This window comes from Pituophis catenifer, unplaced genomic scaffold (genome assembly GCF_029215685.1).
Source record: "Pituophis catenifer annectens isolate HBS135680 unplaced genomic scaffold, rPitCat1.0.hap2 SCAF_284, whole genome shotgun sequence".
Taxonomy (NCBI): Eukaryota; Metazoa; Chordata; class Lepidosauria; order Squamata; family Colubridae; genus Pituophis; species Pituophis catenifer.
Genome location: NW_027257164.1, coordinates 29225 through 39550, shown reverse-complemented (window position 1 = coordinate 39550; position 10326 = coordinate 29225). Strand labels below are relative to the sequence as shown.

Sequence of the window (10326 nt, the reverse complement as noted above, 5' to 3'; positions counted from 1 at the left end):
CTTTGAGAGGTCGCGGAATTGACAGGGGAAATGGTCCCAGGGGAGCCAGGATAATGGAGTTCTGAAGATGGAAGGCGTTGACCTCCCTCTGTTCAAAGAAAGCCCTGGAATCCATCCCCGTTTCGTGCAGGTAGACCCGGGAATCGAGTTTCCCGTGCGGAGTTGGCTTTCAGCGCTCAACGCGGTTGAGCAACAAGGGTTCTCACAGTTCTTCTTTTTTCTCGCTGGGGGGCCGAACGCTCACATCTGGCTTTCAAACGCGTCAGGCGATGGAGCCTTCGGTGACGAGTCCATCTCGGTTGGCCTCAGTCTTTCTCAAAGCTAAGGACGGGCTTCTGACAGGGGAGCAGAGCTTCACCAACGAATCCGAAGCCTCAGTTTGGATCCTGGATGGAGTTCCATCCAGGCCAGCACTTGTGTCCTTTGTCTGGCTAACAGCTTGTCCATCATCCCAAGGCAGAGGGGCTTTCAAAGTCATGTGGCCCACATCCACCGGGGATGAACTCAGTACAGTGGGCTTTCAAATCAGAAAGCAATCGCCTAGCGCCCAGAACAGGGAGTCTCCAAACTACTTGGAGACTTTGTGGACTTCAACTCCCAGAATCCCCCCCAGTTGAAGTCCACAAGTCTTAAAAGTTGCTAAATTTGCAGACCTCTCCCCGCTGGACCTAGAAGACACTTCTCTGGAAACCCAAAGGTGCTTTTTTAAAAGAGGCAACTAGACTTCCTTGGTTTTTTTCTTTGAAGATGTTTCGCTTCTCATCCAAGAAGCTTCTTCAGTTCTGACTGAATCTTTCCATTCCCCACCGTTCAGTCAGAGCTGAGGAAGCTTCTTGGATAAGAAGCGAAACATCTTCAAAGAAAAACCAAGAAAGTCCAGTTGCCTCTTGAGAAAGCAGTTTTGGGACAACCATGACCTGAGTATCTCCATAGACATTTAGCTACGCCAGAGCTGAAGAAGCTTCTTGGATGAGAAGTGAAACCTCTTCAAAGAAAAAACATGAAAGTCCAGTTGCCTCTTCAGAAAGCACCTTTGGGACAACCATGACCTGGATGACCGAGAATCTCCATTGACTTCTCTTAGAACGTACCCCATTCTAAAGATTTACTCAGTTAAGAGATGGCGACTTGGAGATGGCCACACATGTCAGCAATTCCACAAACAACTCTCTTTACAAGAACAAACCGCTCCAGGACTCCAAGGGTTCATGCTAGGTAAAAGAATCCTGGCCCAGCCAGCAAGGTGATCTCAGGTGATAGGAAACGTCCTGGAAACCTTAAGGTTGGGAGCCGTCTCTCCGATTTGCTCCCAACTTCTCCACCAATGGACTTCCTTGGAGGGAGAGAGGTGGACAAGTAGAAGGGGGTGTAGTTGGGACGATTCAGTACTTATAACCCTGCTCATCCATGGGGAACTTCAAGTGGGCTTCTCGGCTTGTCGCTTGGCTCATCCTTGACATGTCAACACCCTCACCACTCGGATCCAGTCAGAACAGTTAATGTGTGTCCTTGGGTGATCTCTCCCCCTTCCTCCCCTCCCTCTCCAAAGGCAGCCGCCCTCTCCCTCTCCCTCCCCCCCACCCCCAGTCCAAACAGCCAAAAAAACCCCAATGAGCTATATTTGTTTTCTCCAAAGGAGGCCAGAAATGATTCCCGTTAAGACTTGGCTTCGCTTCAAGAAGCCGTGTCTTTGCATGTTTCAAAGCTTGCCTTTGGCAGCGTATCTGTTGGTGCTGCTGCTGCTGCTTCCTGTGTCTTTCCTGACCTGGAGGGATGGGAAAAATACTGGGCATAAAAAGAGAGACCTCCTCCTCCTCTCCCTTCTCAACTCCACAAACCCCCCTTCCTTCTAGTACTGATATTGTTACCTACTTTGGTAATGAAAGGTCTGCAAGAAAACTACCAAGTTCAGAGAGCACACTCTCCTCCTCCTCCTCCTCCTCCTCCTCCTCCTCCTCCTCCTCCTCCTCCTCCTCCTCCTCTCCACAAACCCCCCTTCCTTCTAGTACTGATAATGTTACCTAGTTTGGTAATGAAAGGTCTGCAAGAAAACCACCAAGCTCAGAGAGCACACTCTCCTCCTCCTCCTCCTCCTCCTCCTCCTCCTCCTCCTCCTCCTCCTCCTCCTCCTCCTCCTCCTCCTCCTCCTCTCCACAAACTCCACTCCCTTCTAGTACTGATAATGTTACCTAGTTTGGTAATGAAAAGTCTGCAAGAAAACCACCAAGTTCAGAGAGCACACTCTCCTCCTCCTCCTCCTCCTCCTCCTCTCCACAAACCCCACTCCCTTCTAGTACTGATAATGTTACCTAGTTTGGTAATGAAAAGTCTGCAAGAAAACCACCAAGTTCAGAGAGCACACTCTCCTCCTCCTCCTCCTCCTCCTCCTCCTCCTCCTCCTCCTCCTCCTCCCCCTCCTCCTCTCCACAAACCCCACTCCCTTCTAGTACTGATAATGTTACCTAGTTTGGTAATGAAAGGTCTGCAAGAAAACCACCAAGCTCAGAGAGCACACTCTCCTCCTCCTCCTCCTCCTCCTCCTCCTCCTCCTCCTCCTCCTCCTCCTCCTCCTCCTCCTCCTTCTCCTCCTCCTCCTCCTCCTCCTCCTCCTCCTCCTCTCCACAAACCCCCCTTCCTTCTAGTACTGATAATTTTACCTAGTTTGGTAATGAAAGGTCTGCAAGAAAACCACCAAGCTCAGAGAACACATTATCCTCCTCCTCCTCCTCCTCCTCCTCCTCCTCCTCCTCCTCCTCCTCCTCCTCCTCTCCACAAACCCCCCTTCCTTCTAATACTGATATTGTTACCTACTTTGGTAATGAAAGGTCTGCAAGAAAACTACCAAGCTCAGAGAGCACATTGTCCTTCTCCTCCTCCTCCTCCTCTTCTCCACAAACCCCCCTTCCTTCTAGTACTGATAATGTTACCTAGTTTGGTAATGAAAAGTCTGCAAGAAAACCACCAAGCTCAGAGAACATACTCTCCTCCTCCTCCTCCTTCTCCTCCTCCTCCTCCTCCTCTCCACAAACCCCCCTTCCTTCTAGTACTGATAATGTTACCTGGTTTGGTAATGAAAAGTCTGCAAGAAAACCACCAAGTTCAGAGAGCACATTGTCCTCCTCCTCCTCCTCCTCCTCCTCCTCCTCCTCCTCCTCCTCCTCCTCCTCCTCCTCCTCCTCTCCACAAACCCCCCTTCCTTCTAGTACTGATGATGTCACCTAGTTTGGTAATGAAAGGTCTGCAAGAAAACCACCAAGCTCAGAGAGCACATTGTCCTCCTCCTCCTTCTCTTCCTCTTCCTCCTCCTCTCCACAAACCCTACTTCCTTCTAGTACTGATGATGTCACCTAGTCGGGTCATGAAAAGTTTGCAAGAAAACCACCACACTCAGAAAACATCAAGGTTTCTCCAATTCAACCCTGAACAACTATTAGGATTGGGGTTAGGGCAGTTATACAAATACTTCTGCTAAGTAAATTTGCAAGCCCGAACATCCCCTAGTTATACGGAGTATCCTTTCTAGAATTTTCCAGCGAGTACAACCATTGTCCTTCCATTTTGGGGGGAAACCACCTCACAGTACAACGTGCCTTGGGTTCTTCCTGCTAACTTATCATGACTGTCACCGTCGTTAAGAACGGCATGTCCAAAAATGGGGAGCTGAGCTCTCCCTGCAGGTGAAATTGTGGGTGTACTTATGGAGGAGAACAATTTTTCCCACTCTAAGGGCTGCATGTAAAACTCAGAATTGACTGCACCTGTCCAGAAAACAGATACCCAAACGAGCAACTCAGAATGAAAAGATGCTTTCATGCCAGGCCAATTTTTATTTTTTATTTTTTTACTACTCTTCTTGCTTTTAATATAAAATAAATTTGTTTTTAGTGTTGTGTTGTCTGAGTGAAGGTTGGGCAGCTGAACGAACCAGTTTGTGCCATACTTTGAATCGTAAGCTAAGCCGAAGAGCTGGTTTTGCATAACATGCCAAGCAAATCTGTTAACTATAAAAACAAAGGGACCTTAGAGGTCTTCTAGTCCAACCCTCCGCTCCAGCAGGAAATCCTATAACATTTCAGACAAATGGATATCCAATTCTTCTTAAAACCCCGCACCCACAACCTCTGGAGATAGGTATCGTATTTTTCGGAGTATAAGACGCACTTCCACCTCCCCCCAAAAGGGTGTGAAAATTTAGGTGCGTCTTATACACCGAATGTAGCCCTGCCCACCCTCTGGTCCCCACCCTTTGGCCTTTGCCTCCCAGCAGTTTACCTCCTTGCAGCAAGCAGCAAGAAGAAACAGCTCATTTCAGCTTCAGCACAGCCTAATTAGCACAAGTTGATTGGATCGGCCTCCCGACTCTCAGCTGTTTTGCATGGGCCTCTGCTGCTTGCTGCAAGGAGGTAAATTGCTGGGAGCAGATTTTTTTTTCTTTCTTTCTTGGGCTAATCAAGCTATGCTGAAAACGAAAATGAAAGTAAAGCAGGCTGTTTGCTGTTTGCTGCAAGGAGGCAAAATTGCTGGGAGGCAGAGGCAGATTTCTTTTTCTTGTTTTCCTCACAAAAAACTCACTTATAGTTTGGTGCGACTATAAGACGCAGTATAGATATGTAAGATACTGCTATAAGACGCAGTAGCCTTCCCCTGGAGTGGGGTGGGAATGGAGATTTTGCAGTATCCTTCCCCTGCCATGCCCACCAAGCCACACCACATCCACCAAGCCTCGTCCACAGAACCGATAGTAAAAAGAAAAATTGAATTCCACCACTGATCCAGAGGAAAGAAAAAAGCAAAATGAGAGAGCAATCTAGACCATAAGGCTGTCAGTCAGGATTTAAAGGATGAAAAAATAATGGCCTATCCATCTTTACTGTTACACAGCCTTCCCTGAACAAGCCTACCTAAGACAGGTCCCTCAAATCCAAACAGAGATCATGTCATTGAGTAAGATCTAGTCTAGTAAGAGCCGTGGTGGCACAGTAGTTAGAATGCAACATTGCAGCCTAACACACTGCCCACTGCCAGCAGTTCGATCCTGACCGGCTCAAGGTTGACTCAGCCTCTCATCCTTCCGAGGTGGGTAAAATGAGGACCCAATTGTTGGGGGCAATAGGCTGACTCTGCAAACCGTTTAGAGAGAGCTGTAAAGCACTGTGAAGCGGGATATAAGTCTAAGTACTATTCTATTCTCTATTCTAATTCTAATTCTATTCTATATTCTGATTCTAATTCTAATTCTATTCTATATTCTGATTCTGATTCTGATTCTAATTCTATTCTATATTCTGATTCTGATTCTGATTCTGATTCTGATTCTAATTCTATTCTATATTCTGATTCTGATTCTAATTTATATTCTGATTCTAATTCTAATTCTATTCTATATTCTGATTCTAATTCTAATTCTAATTCTATTCTATATTCTGATTCTGATTCAATTCTATTCTATATTCTGATTCTAATTCTAATTCTATTCTATATTTTGATTCTGATTCTGATTTATATTCTAATTCTAATTCTAATTCTAATTCTAATTCTATTCTATATTCTGATTCTGATTCTAATTCTAATTCTATATTCTATATTCTGATTCTGATTCTAATTTATATTCTAATTCTAATTCTAATTCTAATTCTATTCTATATTCTGATTCTAATTCTAATTCTAATTCTAATCTATATTCTGATTCTAATTCTGATTCTGATTCTATATTCTGATTCTGATTCTGATTCTGATTCTAATTCTAATTCTATTCTATATTCTGATTCTGATTCTGATTCTGATTCTGATTCTGATTCTAGATTCTAGATTCTAGATTCTGATTCTGATTCTGATTCTGATTCTGATTCTAATTCTATTCTTATCCTATCCTATCCTATCCTATCCTATCCTATCCTATCCTATCCTATCCTATCCTATCCTAAGATGTGATGGCACCGCGATTAGAATGCCAGGATTCAAAATTGCTCAGTTCACGGCTGGCCTGCAAAGCCCAGAGACCCAGGGAGAAACGTTATGGAAAGAGGCTGCAGGAGAAGAAACGCAGAGACCCAAACGGGGCCTCCTCTCCTCCTCAGCCAAGGAGAAATGGCACAGCTATATTACACAGGGTCAACAGCTTCTTGCATGGGAAATGAAGAAGAAGGGAATGCCAGCTGAGGAACCGGACGAGAGGCCAGAGAATGGGGAAAAGAGCATCCACGAGTTCCCAAGCCTGCCAGCATGGAAAGGAACCGGTGGATGAAGGGATCTTGAGAAGACACCTGGGCCCAGAATCCTGCTTCTCACCTCCACAGTGTTTTCTTCTTCTCCAGGGGAAATCTTCTGTATTCCAGACGCGTTCTTTGAGGACTTTAGGAATTCTGCAGAGTGTCTTCTGCTGATTGGCCTTATCAGATTAATAGAGTCGGAAGGGACCTTGTAGGTCATCTAGTCCAACCCCCTGCTCAAGCAGGAGACCCTACCTACACCATTTCTGACAGAGGGCAGTCCAATCTCTTCTTGAAAGTCTCAAGTGATGAAGCTCCCACAAACTTCCGAAGGCAACAGATTGATTGATTGATTGTTCTCCCTGTCAGAAAGTTCCTCCTTATTTCTAGGTTGAATCTCTCCTTGGTCAGTTTCCATCCATTATTCCTTGCCTGGCCTTCGGGTGCTTTGGAAAATAGCTTGACCCCCTTCCTCCTCTCTGTGGCAGCCCCTCAAATATTGGAAGATTGCTATCGTGTCTCCCCTGGTCCTTCTCTTCACTAGACTAGTTCCTGCAACCGTTCATCATCGTATGTTTTAGCCTCCAGTCCCCTAATCATCTTGGTTGCTCTTCTCTGCACTCTTTCTAGAGTCTCCACATCTGTTTTATAATGTGGTGGCCAAAACTGGATGTAGTACTCTAGGTGTGGTCTTACTAAGGCTTTATAGAGTGGTATTAGTACCTACCTTGTTCTTGATTGTATCCCTTTGTTCATGCAATTTAGGATTGCATTGGCCTTTTCGGCTGCTCATGTTTAATGGGTTGTCCACTAAGACTCCAAGGTCCCTCATCATTTTTAATATGACAGAGAAACTGAATTCCTGCTATTTCTTTCTCCTTTGGGATGGGACTATGGCCACCTCAACTGTAAAAAAGATGTGGAGACTCTAGAAAGAGTGCAGAGAAGAGCAACGAAGGTTTGTGGGTTCTCCGAACGGCACAGAATCGTAGCTAGAGGTTCTCCCGAACCCTTGCGAACCCCCAGCAGCCCACATTTGCATATGGGTTCCTTCAAGAAACAGAACCCGATTTGGACAATACATTCATTCTTTTCTTTCCTGACCGGTGGAAATGACGGGTGCTCCATCACTGGAGGCTTTTAAGTAGAGACCGGACAGGCGTTTGTCCGGAATGATGTAGGTAGAGTCTCCTGCTCTGAGCAGGGGGTTGGACTAGAAGACCTCCAAGGTCCCTTTCCGACTCTGTTATTCTCTTAACGGCGGGGAACGCCACTGCAGCCTTACAGCTTTCCAACGGAAGGAGCTGTTATCCCTTTCCTCTTGATTTTTCTCTCCTTGGTTTGTTAATCTGCAGGACCTCTTGCGTCCTGGGCTGCACGCTGCCTGCCTTGGCTCCCCTTTTCTGTGCCCCTTAGCTTCACTTCAGCTGTGATGGGGACTTGGGGGGGGGGGAGAGAGCCCTGACTCAGGAAACCCATGAACTATTTGAGAAAGGTCAGCTGGCAGCCGTTCGCCCTCCTCCCTGGTTCGAATTGGGCGGTGCGGGAGCCCCCTCTGATGGCTGAGTGGCAGATTTCAGCAGGGCAGAGTGGAGACCCTACCAGCTTCTCAGGACTAGAGGTTTTAGAGATGCGGTTTGCAAAGGAACAGACGGGTTGCTCCTGCTTAACACTTAACAGTAACAGAGTTGGAAGGGACCTTGGAGGTCATGTAGTCCAACCCCGTGCTCACTCAGGAGACCTATACTAGGGATTTGAACCGCCGAACTGCCGACCTTTCTGATCGACAAGCTCAGCGTCTTAAGCCACTGAGCCACCTATATGGTAGAACAAAACTTCAGGTGGAGGAGCTTCAGGTTCCAAGGTATCTCAAGAAAATTAGTCTCAGGAAAGCGCTTGGACACCACGGGACATCTGGAGAAAACAGCTGGGAAGACCAACTGACGAAGCCAACTAAGCCAGTTCGTTGTTTGCCTGCAACGAAACCAGCAATATTTTCTCTCTTGCCCTTTCTGTGAAAATTGGACTTGCAAACATAATCTTCCCTCCCTTCTCTCCTATCTTTTCTTTCCCTCTTTTCTTCCTTTCCTTCCATCCCTCCCTCCCTCTCTTTCCTCCTTCCTTCCCCATTTCCTCTCCTTCCTTCCTCCATTTCCTTTTTTCCTTCCTTCCCCATTTCCTCTCTTTCTTTCCTTCCTCCCTCCTTTCTCCTTTCCTCTCCTTCCTCCTTTCCTCCTTCCTTCCCCATTTCCTCTTTCCTCTTTTCCTTCCTTCCTTCCTTCTCTCCTCTCCTCTCCTCTCCTTCCTACTTTCCTCCTTCCTTCCCCATTTCCTTTTTCCTTCCTTCCTTCCTCTCCTTCCTCCTTTCTTCTTCCTTCCTTCCTTCCTTCCTTCCCTCCCTCCCTTTCTTTTCCTTCCTCCTTTCCTCTTTCCTCTTTTCCTTCCTTCCCCTCTCTCTTCTCCTTTCTCCTTTCCTCTCCTTCATTCCCTCATTCCCTCTCGTCTCCTCCCTCCCTTCCTTCCCACCCTCCTATTGGCAGTAAATGTCACTATTTAAATATACATAAGGCTTTTTCTTTCCCTCTCTGGAATCTCTCCACGTTTAATACCATTTTAGTTAGAGCAAATTTCTTGCTGGCTTAAAGGAAGGAGCTATGGGGACCCCCATGGCAAAAGAGAACAAGGCCAACTCCCCGAGTCAGTTATTCCCATACAGTACATATCTCCCCATACGGTACATATCCTCTCTTAGCCATCTTTCCTCTCGCGCCTTCTAAGGTTCGTTTTATGGAATTAAAAAAAAATGCAAACACATCCTTTTTCACTCACAGGAAAGCTGTTTTAGCACTTTTATACAGTTGGGACTTCCCTTTCCTGGAACTTCTTCTTCATCCTGACTTAATCTCACCTCATTTCGGGGCCACCCAAAGAAATTGGCTGGGTCAACATCGACCCTGCTTCGATTAAAAGGGATTTTAAAAGTGGCTGTTGTCCTTGCTGTTCTCCTACCCCAGGCCAATTCTGCTAACCATCAGTTCCCTGGCTCTCGTTTACAGGAGACAAGCACTCATACAAATGAAGATAAATGAGAGAGGGGGGGGGAAAGCAAAGTTCATTTAACAAGCCATCCAAAACCCCTTTTCTCTCTCTTCTTTTACGCTCTCTTGCGCTCTTTCCAAAACTTTTGCTGTCTCAGACACAGTCGTTTGGAGTTCATTTGGAGGGATTTCGGTGAGACTCAAAAGTCTGGCTGGGCTTTCCTGAGAAAGGAAAGCGCTGAGTTCAAATCAGGAAAAAAAAGCAATCTGACGTGCAGCGGGAACAGCTGGTTGGTTTGTTTTCCTAGCCGAAGACAATTCCTAAGAATCCCTAAGACGGTGGGAGCAATCAACCCATGGAACAGAAGTTGCACAAAATTGGAAAGCAGAGAAAATACCTTTGGAAGGCGAAGTAATTAAAAAAAAAATTTAGACTGTGCAGAAATGCATAGATTGACTTTGAGGATTAAAGAAAGAGAAGAGTCAGAATACTTTTAAGATGTGGATCAATTTTACCATTGGTTAGAAAAGAGATACAGATGAGTAAATTAATAGTTACGTATAAAAAGTGCTACGATTAGAATATTGTCTTAGTGATGAACTGATGTAATGGACTGGGCGAGAGCGAAGACAGGAGAAACTACAAAAAGAAGGATTTTTGGAGACAACACCGAGATGTCACATGGAAGGAATGACTGATGTATTAAATGGTTGTTTGTCTAAAAAATAAAAAACACTAGAAGAAGAAGGAGGAGGAGGAGGAGGAGGAGGAGGAGGAGGAGGAGGAGGAGGAGGAGGAGGAGGAGGAGAAGGAGAAGGAGAAGGAGGAGAAGGAGAAGGAGAAGGAGAAGGAGAAGGAGAAGGAGAAGGAGAAGGAGAAGGAGAAGGAGAAGGAGAAGGAGAAGGAGAAGGAGAAGGAGAAGGAGAAGAAGGAGAAGAAGAAGAATTTCCTTCGGAAGTTGTGGGAGCTTCATCCCTGGAAGCTTTCAAGAAGAGGCCATCGGTCTCTTCTGCCATTGGTCAGAAATGGTGTAGGGTCTCCTGCTTGGGTGGGGGGTTGGACTAGATGACCTACAAGG

The 10326-nt window shown here is 46.1% G+C and overlaps 1 protein-coding gene across 1 annotated transcript; it reads right to left on the bottom strand.

Moving 5' to 3' along the window:
* Positions 1-262: 262 nt before the first annotated feature.
* On the bottom strand, positions 263-9122 carry LOC139326888 (cilia- and flagella-associated protein 251-like). The gene is made up of 7 exons (XM_070956633.1): positions 9118-9122; positions 8519-8678; positions 3129-3158; positions 2523-2609; positions 2073-2138; positions 1711-1765; positions 263-465 (listed from the first exon to the last, which is right to left on the bottom strand). Exons 1-7 carry the CDS (start codon positions 9120-9122, stop codon positions 263-265), a joined length of 606 nt encoding a protein of 201 aa, XP_070812734.1.
* Between the last annotated feature and the right edge of the window lie 1204 nt (positions 9123-10326).

Coding starts and splice junctions, on each gene's coding strand:
- LOC139326888 (XM_070956633.1), bottom strand. Junction 2,610..3,128: donor AGGAGGAGGAGGAGGAGGAG/GAGGAGGAGGAG, acceptor GGAGAGGAGGAG/GAGGAGGAGGAGGAGGAGGA. Junction 1,766..2,072: donor AGGAGGAGGAGGAGGAGAGT/GTGCTCTCTGAG, acceptor CCATCCCTCCAG/GTCAGGAAAGACACAGGAAG.